We start from the raw sequence: 16,912 nt of genomic DNA, 5'->3' as shown, positions 1-16,912 counted from the left end.
ACACCGCTGCTACGTAGAAGTGATATTGGTATTTTTCATCTCTCCTAATCGGAAAGTTCACTTTTCATAGGCAGATTGCCAGGTGGAAAATTGCATTTCCCACCCTAAGGTGGAAAGTATTTTTTTTTTAATCCGTACTTCGAGCAACGGCTAACAGCCATATATGCCATATTATTCAGTTACAAGCTCTCATATTAACTTCCGCATTTTCATACCAAGTATTATTTAAAAACTATATAATAATAATAATAATAAAAAAGTGACATTTGATGAAGTAGAACTGCTGATGAAGACCAGAACGGAACACCTCAACGATATGTATTTCATGTTGGGTGAATCATGAGGTATATCTTCTTGGTTAAGTTTGTTCAGCAAGTAGGGTTTTACACAACATTTTGTCAAGGTTGATGATGGATTCAATGAGGAATTGAGGAAACTCCTTAAGTCTCCTCTATAGGATACATATAGCGATTTCTTTATAATTTTTTATATAAAAACCAATCATTTGCATTTCAACAGTGCTATTAAGTGAAATGGAACTGCTTAAGAAGACGAAGGCCTACCGCAAACCATATTCGAAGCCTCCCTATCACATTTACGTTCGAATTCACAAGTGCGACAGAGAGGTAACACGTCGAACATGGTTCGCGGTAGGCCCTCACATTGGAACTCCTACGCGACAAGTCTTGGGGCAGATTGTAATTGTTATGACTGTTATGCACTACGGCTGTAAATAATTTATATGGCATTTCAATTTTTTTTTGTATTTTTCTATTAAAGATTTGTTTTTAGTTAAGTTTTGTAAACTTTTGTTTTCTTACGTTAGCAAATCTATATACACTTTGTCTGACTAAGGTTAAAAATTGTTTATAATAAATGAACAGGATTTTAATCTTTAATTCATACTTAGGTTGTCTAATTACATATACAATTTCATATAATTAATATAATGCTTAATTTTAGGTTTAGAGTCAGACCAAGATAAGTTGGCAGCGATTGTGCTAGCCCAGACGGTGCAAGTGTTAAATAAACGTCTTAATTTCATAGAAGTTTGACGTTTAAAATAACACGTGCTCCGTCTGGGTTATCAAAATCGCTGCCAACTTAGCTTGGTCTGACTACGTTCTTAAAATTATATAACTCATGGTAGGTAACTGATGACTTAACACTATGATCATAATCGACTAGACTTTACGCTACTACTACAAGTTCGTTCATTAATAACGTCTGCTGCTACTCCTCCCTGGGGGCGTATCCAGCAAGACGACAATCGTTGAAAGAAAACGACAATCGAATATTTCGTTTCGATACATTTTTACTTTTCGTTTGGCGTTTGTCGAATGTCGATAGACGATTGTCATCTTGTCGAGGCCCCTGTTCTCCAAAAACTTCAGAACCTCATCTACCTGCTGTGTCACGATTCCGCTCTTCCTACCGACTATGGGTCGGGGTTCTTCGGATAGTTCTCCAGATACAGCTTGTTGGTCACTACTATATGTATATATACATACCGCTTCTCTATCATACATAATAAATTAAACCTTTCATCTAATACAACAAAATACTTCTACCTAAGCCTAGTTTCCCAATTAAATTTTATAACGTCTGCTGCTGTCTCCAGAACTCCTCCCTGTTCTCCAGAAACCTCAGCGCCTCCTCGGCCTGCTGAGTCACAATGTTGTTCTTCCTGTCTGCAATGGCCAGATCAGGGTTCTTTAAAAGGTTTTCTAAGTAAAGCTTATCAGACATCAGCTGACCGAGGACCGGCCGGGCAGACTTGGAGCGAGTCCGCTTGGTTGGTTTCTTCGCTGGTTTCACGGCGCCTATTGTGTTTTCAATGGCCTCCTGAAATAATAATAATATTTATTTAAAATTATCAATGGGGTTCCAGATTTTTTTATTTTTGTTGTCACAAGAACCTTGTAGTAGGTATTATAAAGAGTTTAAGTCACTCATAATAAGGTGCAAAGCTCCATGGTTCCTGGTTCTATATAAATGTAGTATTGTGTTATGATTTACGAGCAACGAATGAAATACTTAGGCTTCTAGGCTGGACTGGAATACGTTTTAAGGTTTTTAGTACAGGTTGAATAATACATTGTTCAGTTGAGCTCCGGATAGTAGAAGCTATAAGTATGATAGGTACTACTAAAAATTCAAAAAAATAAAATTATCTGCCTTGTGAAGCCACATCTTTGGGAAAACCGCCGTGCCATCTTGGATTGTGTGGCTTTAAGAGCCGTTATTCCTTAAAGCGTTCTCCGATTTGACTAAATAACGCTTATACGTCTTTTAAAAAAAATATAAATTTACGGCAATGTAGGTCCCATAGTTATGATTTTTTTTAATAGGTTAACATAAAGTTACAGTTTACTATAATATTATTTTTAAAGCAAAATATGCGTACAATTTGCGGAAAAAAAATGTAACCCTGTTTTCGCCAAAAAAGTGAAGAAAACTCGGAAGGTATTTTATCAATTTTTTCAAATGAATCTTCGATTGTTAATCATTCCAGCCCCTCCTACGAGATATGTTGAATCAAATTGTAATCATTCATGTACAGACATTCATACAACTAAGACTGTAAGAGATATACTTTTGAGCGCGAATTTTAGATATTTATCTATATATTTGGAAAAGTTATCCGGAATATCAGATACTTTTGGCGCGTTGTTTCATCCGCCACTTTTGATGCTGACTGTACCAAATGATTCTTGGTTACTGCAGAATTGAGAACCGAAACGACACTTCTCACTGCAAAATTTGGAAACGACTCCCAAGAAAACTCATTAAAAAGAGGTTTAAAAGAGAAAATGAAAATTTTAACTGTTCCAGCCCCTAGTTCAGGAAATGATTCTTTAAGTACATTACCAGTTTTTGAATAAATACTAATAGTTACGTCGTAATCTTGAATGAAAAAGGAAGCATTTTACTAAATACGCTCGTCTGTAGGAATAAGGACTTACCTGCGCCTTCTGCACTCCCAGTCTAAACTCGTTCAAGTCAGGTCTCGCGCGTAAGCCCCTGTGGTAATGGACCAGGCTCATCTCAAACTCCCCGCAATAGTACAGCGCCTCAGCCTTGTGAAGAAGCGCCTTCCCGTGCTTAGGGTCTAAAGCTAGTGCTCTTTCGGCGTCCGCTAGTGCAGCCCGTGGCTCGCCGAGAAGCAGGTGGCATTTGCTGCGCGCGACATAGGCTGCCTTCTCTTCTGGAGCTAGTTCTATTGCCTGTGGGAGAAACATAAATCACATTATGGTATTAAAATCATTACGGTATGCTCTTACCACAATGGGCCCTTAAAACCGGAATAACGACTTAATAAGGACGTATATACAAAACCTTGCAACAATTAGGATTTTGGGATTATATGAAGAAGAATTTTAACAAGCATTTGTGAAACGGGCCCTTGATATACCTTGTTAACAAAATTAAAAGCGGTCTTATATCTTTCCCTAGTCATTTCCGCTCTGGCCAGGGCCAGCAAAGTCCCAGCATCAGCCTCCTCCGGCAATTGTAATGCACTGCTTCTCTCCGCCTTGTCTTTCATGCTCAGCGACTGCTTGATATCCCTAGAGCCCATCACTACAGCAGCAGCTCGGTCTTTGTCAGTATACACTTCTTCTTCTCGCCGTCGTCTCTCACGCTTCTGTTTGCGTTTAGCGCTCTTTTTCCTGGGTTTAGGGGAAACTTTCCTTTCCTTCGCCGAATGCTTTTCTTCTTCGACGACTTCATTGCTCTTGTCAGCGGATTGCGGAGCTCTCTTGCTGATAGATGCTTTTGGGGTGGTGTCTTCTTCTTCCTCATCTGCTATGCCTACCCGGACAAAGCTCGCAAGGAAGTCAGCGTCTTTGGCTGGTCCGAGGATGGACCTGGCTAGGGCCTTTGCGTTATCGTCACTGTCCATTTTGTTTACGTAACGCGGAGTGTGTGAAGAGGCGACGGTATTGACGCCTGAGCTGCCGTTACCATAGCTACTGAATGTGTTTTCGCACCCACTTCGCTCGCTAGTGGGCCTCACGAGAGGCCGCAGCGAGCACGTATGACGGTCTAAGCTTTCAGCTACGTTATGAATGTTATGATGCTTTACGAGTAGGTAATAAAACCTAAGCTTAATGGGGCATAAGATACACATATATACGGTTGTATGAGGACTCATTAAAAGAAGTATAAAATTTGATATACGAGTAATGTTGCTATAATCATCGAAAACGCTCATAAACAAGGTCGTAAAATTTAATTTATATATGACCTTTTATTTTTATCTTGTTATTATAATAATAAGATCTTGTATATGGTACTATAGTAAGGAAACTCCAAGAAACGTGACTGTAAATCTACGTCTACATACAGGCTGCAAAGTCAAGATGCCAATCGTTCACGCTCCGTAGCGTAGCGTAGTTATCTCTCTCTATCACTTTTCCATATTAGTGTGCGTTAACGATTAGCGTCTTGGCTACGCACCCAGAGATCTGTTAAGTACATATGATTTTATACCTTAACTTCATAATAAATTAAGTATATATTGCAAAGATTGTAGTAAGTATATATTGCAAAGATTGTACTAAGTATTATTAGACTGTGTTTTAAACGTCGATAATAACTATTAGGTATCTGTCAATCACAAACTGACTGGTAATTTTTTAACGACCTCAAAAATGTGGAGGATACTTAATCCTGGGGTTGTTCAAATACTACAAATCTAAAACGTAACTGTAAGGACTAGTCTTGGAAGATTTAACAACTGGAGACGCCTTGTCTGTAATTTTCTGTACAAAACAGTATGCCGTTTATTGCTGGGGAGGGGCACGTCATATGTATGGCTATTTGTACGCAACGTACAAATAGCCATGTCAGATAAACGTCAGTCCATACAATTCAAAGGAAAGCTCTTAAATGCAAATGCTAGTTGTTAAACGCTCCAAGGGACTAGTAACGTAGTCGACAAGTTCAAAATAATGAAAAATAGAGATACGGCTCTTAAAAATATGTATGATAGGTATCATACGTATCTAAATCCAATGAGGTCATTAGATTTGGAATGATGTCTAGAAAAATGAGTTCGAAGTCGAAGCGTTTTTATTAGTACATAAAAAAAATTAAAAGTTATAAATTATTTAAAATGAAAAACGAAAGGTATTTCGGTTATCGCCAATGACTCAGAAATTAAATAATAGTTTCTTAACGAAAAGGAAAATTCCAATAAAAAACTTTAAAGGCCGAAACTCTATCTCCATTATTTATAATTTTAATTTAACACTGGAAATAGCCCTCTGCGCGTCATTTGCGAGATGCGCGCGCGGCGTCATAAGCGAAATTTATTTTAAGGAATTAAACATTAATTAAAAAATTGAGACTTTTTAATAAGTTAAGCAATTGTTAACGAACAAAATTATCGGTTCAATAAAGTATTTTTAGGAGCAGTCTCTTTATAAGTACTTATTGTTCCAGTCGCTTGAGTCGCTTCGCAGGTTTCTTTGGGTCGCTGCGCCACAGCAGCAGTACTACCTAGTTTAAATAAGTATCTCTATTGTTTACCATTTTGAACTTGTCGACAAGACTAGCAGTTTTTCTGGGCCTCCACAAGGTATCTAAACGCTCGTCGGCCTCCAGTCGGTAGCTTTGGCTTGTCTCACATGCTGATTGTAGAGTCAGACCAAGATAAGTTGGCAACGATTTTGACAGCCCAGACAGTGTTATTTAAACGTCAAACTTCTGTGAAATTATGACGTTTACTTAACACTTGCACAGGCTGGTCTATCAAAACCGCTGCCAACATACCTTGGTCTGAATCTATCTACCTTGTGTACATTATTTTGTACCTTGTTTAGGGACGTGAGCGCTCTAGTGTAGTGGCCGTTCTTTAGGTGTCCAGAGGACTCGTCACGATGTTGTTTGGCCTCCACGGGGTTACTCGTAGGCAGCTCTGGTTCCTTCCCACGTCCCATTCTGCTGTTTTCTGAAATATTAATAAATACTAGTGAATAGGGATTGTGACTAATAGGTATAATTCAAAAATAGGTAAAGATCAAGACAGTTACGAATCAACGTAAGCTAGTATTTGAATACATGTCGGTAGTAGACTAATTGGTGGAATGGAGGTAGAATTTTAATTAAGTAATTGACAAATAAGATACCTACTTTTTACACGAAGGTATCTACTTCTTTTTTAGGGTTCCGTAGTCAACTAGGAACCCTTATAGTTTCGCCATGTCCGTCTGTCTGTCTGTCTGTCTGTCTGTCCGAGGCTTTGCTCCGTGGTCGTTAGTGCTAGAAAGCTGAAATTCGGCATGGATATATAAATCAATAAAGCCGACAAAGTCGTACAATAAAATCTAAAAATTAATTTTTTTTGAGGGTACCTCCCCTACATGTAAAGTGGGGGTGAATTTTTTTTTTGCTCTAACCCTACAGTGTGGGGTATCGTTGGAAAGGTCTTTCAAACGAATAAGGGTCTTCAACAAACATTTTTTGATAAAGGGAATATATTCGGAGATAATCGCTCCGAAAGAAAAAAAAATGTGTCCCCCCCTCTAACTTTTGAACCATAGGTCCAAAAAATATGAAAAAAAATCGTGGAAGTAGAGCTTAAAAAAGACATTAAATGAAAACTATAGCGGACATGATCAGTTTAGCTGTTTTTGAGTTATCGCAAAAAGTTTCCCCTTCATAGTAAAAAGACTTACTTTAATTAGGTACTGATTATGCAAATTTGCCTATTTGTTTAACTCGCGTGAAAGGTACCGTTTCATCCCTTGGTTAACAATTTACTATACTTTAAGCTCCAGTTTAGCTTATTGTGACGGAAGAGTAACTACGGAACCCTACACTGAGCGTGGCCCGACATGCTCTTGGCCGGTTTTTAATTATTAAAACCGGCGTCTCAGCCGACTGCACTTCTTATGTTGAAACAATGTGCTTAGTTATACATAATATTTTGCCTACAACAATTTGGTAAAGTGCCAACCCACGCTTTCCAAACAAGCAGAATATAACATTATGGACTAGGCAAATGTTAGCTAATGGCGTAAGTAGTTTCACGACATGTATAAGTAGATAAGTTCATCGTTTTACCCGTCAGATGCTGACAAGCCCTTTCACGAGCCGCTAAAACTACAAGGATCCGCAGTATTCTTCGAACCAAGATCGAATTAATATTTTATTTCAGGAGATTAACTTAATCAAACAATTCGGTTCGGCAAAGTCGAAAGTCGTATCGCGTTCATCGCGTGATAAAGCACTAACATACTTATAGTAGATTGTTAACCAAGGGATGAAAGGCACTCATTTCTGCGGAGGTAGTTTGAACGCAATGACAGTTTGGTTTTCAATCCATTTAATACCAAATTATAATTTCTTAGAAACGTGTCACTTTATGCACGCTTTTTAGAACAACAATGACCCTCCTTGAGAAATGAAAAAGAGCATACGGCTACTTTGGCTGTCTGAAATACTGACATTGAATACCAAATTATTACTCGCTATTTAGAATATTTAGACGTTAGATTGATGATCACATTTAACCGTAAGAATATAACATTACGTCCCAATATTTTTCAGTGGGTTTGCGTGCGAAAACTTGGCAGTTGTAGGATATGAGTACTGAGCCGTCATTCTAAGAAATATTACATTGAAGCATTAGGTAACCTATGTTGCTTCCCTTGTTTCATGTCTCATCCATAAAGTGGTAAGCTGAGTCACACCTTTCAAACGTTCAGTTATAAGTTTGAAATTAGCTTGCTTAACCTATCAATCACACCAATCAGGCGGTTCGCTCCATGGGGCCTAATTCCCCGAATGTCTAGTCGAGTTACGTCAATTCCCCGAATGTCTAGTCGTCATACGTCCATTTACTGAAACGACTAGTGTCCACAAGCCTAATTCCCCGAATGTCTAGTGGTCATACGAAATAGACGTTCTTTGAAATTCAATGTTCGCGGTAGCCACCCAGACTTGTTTGACAGTAATAGGCTTTATTTATTGACGTCACACACCAGATAGTGAACGACATTACCACAGATTAACGCGACCGGCATCGTTTGTGGCTGTTTCAGTATATTTTGCTTTTATTTTTTTTACTTTTTGGTTTTGTAGGTCGTAAAAAATTATGGGGCTATTTTTTCCCTAAATGGATACTAATAAATAACATAAGATAGAAATAAAAAATAGTCGAGTAGCCTATTCATAGATACACCCAGGCTATTTACAGTGAAATAGGCGTTTAATCCATAACCGTCTTACCTATGGGCAGGCTACATAGTTTGTAAAACCGATAACCATTGGGCCAGAAAAGTCGGGCCGAAAGGTGGGTTAAACGGAGATAACTGTCGGGCAGCCACAGGCCGGATGGACAGACCACGAAGTTCGAAATTCGAAAAATTACCATTTGCATCCCCTTTTGCAAGTGTGATAGGGAGGGAGATAGCAAATTTTCATTTATCGTACTTCGCGGTACGGGTTGGGTCTCTGGGACCCCGTGGGTGCAGTGTGTAAATACGTATTCCCGGAAATGGACATTCGTAGAAAGAGTCATTGGAACTAGACATTCGGGGAAATAGACACTCGTGGAAATGGACGTTCGCAGAAAGAGGCATTGGAACTAGACTTTCGGAGAAATAGACACTCATGGAACTAGACGACCAGGAAAATAGACATACGTGGAAATAGACAATCAGGCAAATAGACATTCGTGGAAAGAGACATTTAGGGAATTAGACATCATGGACCAAACCGCAATCAGGTAGCAATATTAGACATATTTTATAAACATAATGAAATACTAAACGACTCCCAATATCCGGCCTCGACGGTAACAAATGAAATCTCTTCTGGCCCCGTATTCCCAACTACTGACGATTACTCGTCACACCGATCCAATATACGTGTGATCTCTGATTGAAAATACTTCACGCGCGAATATCAAGGCTGTCAAATTCCCCGCTTATGCCTCCCGCTTTGTTAGCCCCTTATTTTAGTTTTCATGCGCGGACTTCATGTCCTAACTTTCGACCGGTTTCGGCTACACCAACAGATTTACTGTCGTGGGGTGCTTACGTGTAGCTCATATCTTAAAGATAAATAAGATACGGATGCACAAGAGAACGAGATCCCATTAGCCGTATTTTAGTTCATCAAGTCAAACGCCTTACTTATATCCATCTACAGCCCCCTCTGCACGTCTGCCAACAAAGCTTCCAGCCAAACTGATCTTGTTGGTTTGCAACCATGTAGACAGACGGTGGTGGCACCTAACTACATTGCGCCCCGACATTGGTCAGGGCAATCTTGGACCGTCAGAAGCTCGGTTGGTCATGTAGGCATTGGTAGTGAGCATATTCATTGCGTATCTTGCGTCCAAGTTATACTGGTTTTTAATCTTCGATGGAATGGGAATGATGAGCCATGATCAGATAACCTTAATAATGGCTGTAGTGAACCGTTTTCGTGCGCCGCGACTATTCGCCGGTTATCGTTCCATCGCCGACAGCCGATAGATGCATTCGGCGTCTAGTTTCAGTACCTCTATTTCTCATGCGTTGGACACAAAACGTTTAACAAATATTACTTACCTAGTTGTTTAATCATTGTTGTAGAGACAAATAGTGTATTTAATTACTACTATTACCGTCGCTGGTATTTAATTTTTATGATGATTTCCACATTTGGCATTGATTTGTCCAGAGTTGGAGAATAAACTGCTCATTAGACATCATTCAAATCCAATTAATTTAGGACCACATCTATTCTTTTTAGAATTCGTTTAACGTTGTACGTGTAACTAGGTATTACATAATTATAAATTACGTAAGTATCTCGTGCACGAACTGCAGGGTAGGGTGGGGGGTGGTACGCCATAACTTTGGCTTCGGTACGGCGCTCATTATCATCGCATTATTCATGCAAGTTATGAAATACGACATGATCATCATAATACAGTAAACAGCTGGCGCATCGTAAATTTACATCTATACAATTTTGCTTTGATTTTGTTTTGGATGCCGGTAATCTTAATTAAATATGAAAACTAGTTTTTCGAGACTGTCCAAATTTTAGGCTGCTGGTTAACTAGATCATCGTTTATTAATTTTATTATGTAATATAATCCTTTGCCGTACCCAATCAAATGGTGTTCCGGACGTTTGGGTGGCGTCGGCGTGCGAGTAGCAGTAGCTGAGGCTAAGGCAATTAATTGAGATGTTACGAGTAAAAAGTTAAAACACAGAAGGGATATTGCCCGAGTCATGGGACCTGTATTTGCGTTTCCGTTGCTATAAAATCGTTCGTTATGTATATCGCAGTGCCTTTTATGCTACATCGCGACTTGTGTTATTTATATATATTAATGGATTTTGATCTTGCTGGTTTCATTTAAAAGTGATGTTTGTATAGCAACTGTGAGAGCTGCCCCTATCAATTTCCTTTATACTTTCCTTTTTAGGGTTCCGTAGCCAAATGGCATAAAACGGAATCCTTATAGTTTCGCCATGTCCGTCTGTCTGTCTGTCTGTCTGTCTGTCTGTCTGTCCGAGGCTTTGCTCCGTGGTCGTTAGTGCTAGAACGCTGAAATTTGGCATGGATATATAAATCAATAAAGCCGACAAAGTCGTATAATAAAATCTAAAAATTTAATTTTTTTTTAGGGTACCTCCCCTACACGTAAAGTGGGGGTGAATTTTTTTTTTCGCTTCAACCCTAGAGTGTGGGGTATTGTTGGAAAGGTCTTTCAAAACTAATAGGGGTTTTCAAGAAACATTTTTTGATAAAGGGAATATATTCGGAGATAATCGCTCCAAAAGAAAAAAAAAATGTGTCCCCCCCCCCCTCTAACTTTTGAACCATAGATCCAAAAAATATGTTAAAAATCGTGGAAGTAGAGCTTAAGAAAGACATTAAATGAAAACTATAGCGGACATGATCAGTTTAGCTGTTTTTGAGTTATCGCAAAAAGTTTTCCCTTCATAGTAAAAAGACTTACTTCAATTAGGTACTGATTATGCAAATTTGCCTATTTGTTTAACTCGGGTGAAAGGTACCGTTTCATCCCTTGGTTAACAATTTACTATACTTTAAGCTCCAGTTTAGCTTATTGTGACGGAAGAGTAACTACGGAACCCTACACTGAGCGTGGCCCGACATGCTCTTGGCCGGTTATCTTTCTTGTATAAGTGTGTGACGTTCGTTACCATAAGTAGGGAGGATATGCCGATTCCAGCTCACTTTAGGTATTTATCTTCCCCCCCCACCCCTCACCCCCCCTCACCCCCCCCTCACCCCCCCTCCCCCAACCCCCCTCACCCCCCCTCACCCCCTCCCCCCCTCACCCCTCACCCCCCTCCCCTCCCCCCCCTCACCCCCCTCACCCCCCCCCCCTCACCCCCTCCCCCAACCCCCCTCACCCCCCCCTCACCCCTCACCCCCCTCCCCCCCCCCCTCACCCCTCACCCCCCTCCCCCTCCCCCCTCCCCCTCCCCCCTCACCCCCTCACCCCCCCCTCCCCCCTCCCCCACCTTCCCCTCCCCCACCTTCCCCTCCCCCACCTTCCCCTCCCCCACCTTCCCCGCCGCCGCCTCCCCGCCCTCCCCCCCCCCCCTACGTGTAAGTAAGTTAGTTATCGATGAATTTAAAAAGTTCGGCAAAGATCCGTTAGATGGCGCCACTGCTGCCCCTGGCCCTACCGCCGCCTTGCCTCAGTTTAGGTATTTGTCTCCCGACGTGTTGCATCAGCCGCCAATGTGGCGCCGACGGCCACCTGCAAATTCCTACGTGGGCGTCGAGGTCGATCGAGATAAGAGAGAATAAGTTAGATTTAAAATATGCATATATATATCGGCTTATTTTTCTTTTTGTATACCACGTCGGTGGCAAACACTGCCCGCCTGATGGTAAGCTGTCACCGTGGCCTATAGACGCCTGCAACTTTTTTTTATACCACGTCGGTGGCAAACACTGCCCGCCTGATGGTAAGCTGTCACCGTAGCCTATGGATGCCTGCAACTTCAAAGTCGTTACATGCACGTCAGCCCGCCGCATTCCCGAGTCGAGGTCGATGGCCTAGGAGCCTCGCCCCCTCCCCCGCCTTCCCCGCCGCTGCCGCAGCCGCCTCCCCGCCCTCCCCCGCCTCCTCACCGCCGCTGCCCCTGGCCCTGCGCCCCTTGGTAGTTGTGCATATATCCTCGCCAGTTGGCGCTACTTTGTATGTATCTGACGCCACAGAGCACGTGTACATTTTTGAGTCAAGGTCGAGATCGATGGCCTCGGCTCGCTCCCCGGTGCGGTTGGTTTTGGAGCTTGTGGTCAACAAATATATGGACTTTGTACTTTTCCAACTGCCCAATAAGTTTGTTTTAAAATATGCATACGGGCATATTTGCAAGAGCACATAATATAGAGTGGTTACAACCGGATAGAAAAATATATATTTTCTTGAATACCTGGGTATTCGATATTTATCCAGGTACTAGTCGTAATGTTAAACATACATGTTTTTACTTACAGTACGGGATGTTTCATGTTAATCTAAAAGTTGTAACTATTTCTAGTTACATCTGGTAACATTTACATCACACTTTTTAGAAAAGGAATTTCATTAATTTCAGTGATTGTACACTTTTGTTTGTGTTTGTCATTCATTCACCGTTACTTCTGTTTTACTCATTTCCTCAAAGGTTAACTGGAAGAGATCCCATACAGGGATAAGTTCGCCTTTGTTGTATTTAATTTACTCTGTAACTGTGTTTTTCGTGTTTTTATTTCTATGTACAATAAAGTATATACATACATACATACATACATAAAAGGGAGTTTCTAAACCTAATTATGTCGTTAACTAGCAAAGTCGAGTATATCTGTATGTGAATAATAAATAAATATCGAATACCCAGGTATTCAAGAAAAAATACATTTTTCTACCAGGTTGTAACATCTCTATATTATGTAATAGGTATTTTTTAGCTGACCTAATTCCGATTCCTGGTACTGGTGAACTTATTTATACCACGTCGGTGGCAAACACGAATACTGTCCGCCTGATGATAAACTGTCATCGTAGCATATGGACGCCTGCAACTTTTTTTTTTATACCACGTCAGTGGCAAACACGAATACTGCCCGCCTGATGATAAACTGTCATCGTAGCATATGGACGCCTGCAACTTTTTTTTTATACCACGTCAGTGGCAAACACGAATACTGCCCGCCTGGTGATAAGCTGTCACCGTAGCCTATGGATGCCTGCAACTTTTTTTTTTTTACCATGTCGGTGGCAAACACGAATACTGTCCGCCTGATGATAAACTGTCACCGTAGCCTATGGATGCCTGCAACTTTTTTTTATACCACGTCAGTGGCAAACACGAATACTGCCCGCCTGGTGATAAGCTGTCAACGTAGCCTATGGATGCCTGCAACTTTTTTTTATACCATGTCGGTGGCAAACACGAATACTGCCCGCCTGATGATAAGCTGTCACCGTAGCCTATGGATGCCTGCAACTTCTAAGTTGTTACATGCGCGTTGTCGATCACTGGTATTAGTGAACATTTTTATATCACGTTGGTGGCAAACAAGAATACGACCCATCTGATGCTAAGCAATCACTGTAGCCTATGGATCATGCGCGTTGTTGATCATTAAAGTATGCGAAATTGCATACGGCGCGACCTGCCTGATTGTAAGTGTAGTCAGTGTAGCCTTTGGACGCCTGCAACTTCAAAGTTGTCACATGCGCGTTGCCTCGCCCCAGTTTGCGTGTTTGAGGACTACTAACGTATTCTAATCTAGAAGAACTTGTGTTATACAACTATTTCTACAAGTCATGGAATTGAATAAATATAACATCACCCAATTTCTCGATCCTGCATTATATATATGTACTGAGACGTCGGTGGCAAACAACCATACAGTCCGCTCAAGTAAGCACCCTAGCCTATGGACGCTTGCAAGTACTATTGTATGTACTGGTGAATGTTTTATTTTTCGGTTGGTTTTGGTCAGATAAACGCCAGTCCATACAATAAGTATGACCATTGGGCGAGGTTTTCCACAGAGGGTAAGCTCTTAAAGGCGACTCCGGTTTAAATGCTCTAAGGATTGTAGGCATTTAACGGAAAATTTGAGGAAATATTCAACCTTAAACGCTTTGAAATAAGCTTCATTAATAATTCACGAGAGCTGATATTTGCTTGTAATTTCATACAAAATATTAAGGACAGTAGACCTTATTAACCTTAAATACGGCTTACCATATTACCATACCGTATTAAACCTTAAGCACTTTGAAATAATACAATACTTAATTCACGAAGACTGATATTTGCTTGTACCTTCATACAAAATATTAAGGACGGTAGATCTTATTAACCGTAAAACTCTATCTGTCAAAATCAAATATATTCTAGATTAACATAAAGAATAATGACAAACAACGATCAACTCTAAGTACTAGAAATAAAGTAGAATTTTACTCAAATCGGCCGGCTGTAATGCGACATGCATAATTGAGGCGATGGAATAAAAGTTTCACTTTAAGGGGCTCCCTAGTGCCAATGACCTTCGATCTGAATCCCCTTAGTTACCTTACCTTACCATAGCTAGTAGCCAGCTTACCATATTTACTTCAAGTTTATTGTCTTCGAGATATTTGGCATCAAAGTTGAACAATTTTAGGCCAAAAAACTGGTTTTCTGGACATAACTTTTGTGTTAGTTAACTAGTTAGTTAAAATTAAAATCTCTGACGAGTTTTTAGAGACGACAGACGAACCCAAATGTGTAGATTTCGTGTATGTAAAACCCTTCACAGCAATCGAGTAACGAAAAAAGTGTTTTTATAGACAATATTTAAAAAATCATAAATAAATAAGTGTTCATGTTTCTTTTAAAATCGGCAGACCAGAATGGAGATAAAATATTGAAGACCCGATAGCCGTTCGTCATAAAATTCTATCTATAGTGCAAATGTAGGAGTAACGACTCAAAACTTGTCAAAAATCTGGACTGGGGACTGTGACAAGAACAAACAATAGCAACGCCTTCTCTGCTACTCCTACTGAAAGATAAATAGGACTATCCCGTTCGGTCATTTCCCCCACCGCTCATGCCATGGTTCAGAGAAATGTTATCATAAATGAGACCACATTACCGGCAACCTGCCACTAGCGCATACGCATTCTAAAATTTATTAAAAATCAGAAAATAACAATGGAGTACGTAATTGAGCTCGTTGTGAGGCTGTGGTTCAGTAACAAGGGGTTGGGGTATAATTATAAATGCGGAGATAGCGACGGAACAAATATTGCTTTCATCTCATCAATCGAGGCGCTAGCACCTGACGTGGACATCTACAAGTGGGAGGCAGCCCGGAGCGATCTGAAGAAGCTGATCAAAGAGATTTTGGAGGAGAGGTCCGTCCTCCAGTTACACTCGGGATACCATGCGGAGGGGCTACTGCTGGAGGTGCTAAGGAAACACAACATTAGATCATTGCTCTCCGTGCCTGTCAAACAGAAAACTTTAATCTGGAAAGACGCGGGGTTGTGGTTCGTGGAGGTGATTAACCCGAAAATCATAAAAAAAATATATGTGTTTGCGGACTAAGAATAATTGTATTTGTATGCATTCCGAAAATAAAAAAGTTTAAAAGTGAATGACTAATTATTTATTTATTTACCAATCATTTAGGTATTTTATAACGTCCCCATGCAAAGGTTTTAATACCATCGTCTAAAATTAACCCTTTACCGCATACGAAGCTATGTATGGCGGATATGATATTCAACTATATTGACAACTGTTAAAGTTCAAATTTCAACAAATATCTTTATAACATGTGGTAAGGGGTTAATCTCTTTTTCATTCTTTTAATTTGTACATATTGTGCTTCATCATCATCATCTCAGCCAAAAGACGTCTACTACTGGACAAAGGCCAAATTATACATGTTATCATAAAGAGGTTTACGTAAGTCTAAACAGCAAGAGTATTTATTAAAATTTAATCGTTGTCGTACAGGAGCGGCATTAATACCTTTCGTTTTTTACACATTTAATTTTGTTTATGTCGTCTGAGGCTAATATACACGCATACATTTTTGGTCTTAACGCAACCAATTCTCGCACTATTCTCCATTTGTTTTCATCCTTTATCATGCCTAAAACTTTTTATTGACTTGTGGTAAATTATACACATTGTTATGAGAGGTCACATTAGAGTAAATTGTCTATTTATAAGGGGATTCTACGTGTTTGCTTCGGCTCCACGCATGCATACCAAATTTCAGGTCCTGAGATTATGTAAATGACAGAGATAATAATTAAGTACGTAAATATTCTTTATTGCACCACAAACAAAACAGATTTACAATGTAGAGAAAGGTAGCAACAGGCGGTCTTATCGCTGTAAGCGATCTCTTCCAGACAACCTTAGGGTATCAGGATATAAAGAACAGTAAGTTTTTATAACAGGTAGTGCACGAATATATTAGAGGAATAGGAAAATGACACAAACATTAAGCAGACAGTACATACAGTACATTTACAATTTAAATAAACAAATAAATATTACAATACATACCAATATTAAAATAAATAAATATTAGTTACATATCTAAATATACATACATAATACATACATACCTAATATAACACAGTGACACATTAAGAGAGACAAGTAATGATTTTTCAGTAGGGTTTTAAAGCTAATTAATCCCTTGCTTTTAGATTAAATTGTCTTAAAGGACCTCTGCGCTGTTGGCTTCGGCCCCAAGCATGCCTCCCAAAGGTCCCGAGATATGGAAAGGACAAACAAACAAAATAACTAACTAACTAATAACTGGAACTGGAAGAGATCCCTGAAAGGGATAAGTTCACCTTTGTACACATGATGTGTTTTTTTTTCTGTTTTATGTTTCTTTTTGTACA

The 16,912-nt window shown here is 39.9% G+C and overlaps 1 protein-coding gene across 2 annotated transcripts; it reads right to left on the bottom strand.

Annotated features, from left to right (window-relative positions):
- Positions 1–1,508: 1,508 nt before the first annotated feature.
- Positions 1,509–4,280, bottom strand: LOC133518056 (outer dynein arm-docking complex subunit 4). 2 transcript variants are annotated; one of them, XM_061851620.1, is made up of 3 exons: positions 3,416–4,120; positions 2,967–3,227; positions 1,509–1,845 (listed from the first exon to the last, which is right to left on the bottom strand). In XM_061851620.1, exons 1-3 carry the CDS (start codon positions 3,902–3,904, stop codon positions 1,597–1,599), a joined length of 999 nt encoding a protein of 332 aa, XP_061707604.1. In that variant the 5' UTR covers positions 3,905–4,120; the 3' UTR covers positions 1,509–1,596. The 2 variants fall into 2 exon arrangements, with proteins under 2 accessions (XP_061707604.1, XP_061707605.1); XM_061851621.1 differs by lacking the exon at positions 1,509–1,845 and having other exon boundaries at positions 2,330–3,227; positions 3,416–4,280.
- Between the last annotated feature and the right edge of the window lie 12,632 nt (positions 4,281–16,912).

Source organism: Cydia pomonella, chromosome 5, assembly GCF_033807575.1.
Source record: "Cydia pomonella isolate Wapato2018A chromosome 5, ilCydPomo1, whole genome shotgun sequence".
Lineage (NCBI taxonomy): Eukaryota > Metazoa > Arthropoda > Insecta > Lepidoptera > Tortricidae > Cydia > Cydia pomonella.
Note: the sequence above shows the minus strand (reverse complement) of the source record. Positions and strands in the feature narration are given on the sequence as shown.

Bases quoted from the DNA above. Each gene is read 5' to 3' on its own strand.
- LOC133518056 (XM_061851621.1), bottom strand. From the start codon at position 4,216: ATGAGCGTTTTCGATGATTATAGCAACATTACTCGTATATCAAATTTT. The intron at 3,228-3,415 runs GTATATCAAGGG...TTTCTCCCACAG, and splicing joins CTTTTAATTTTGTTAACAAG to GCAATAGAACTAGCTCCAGA.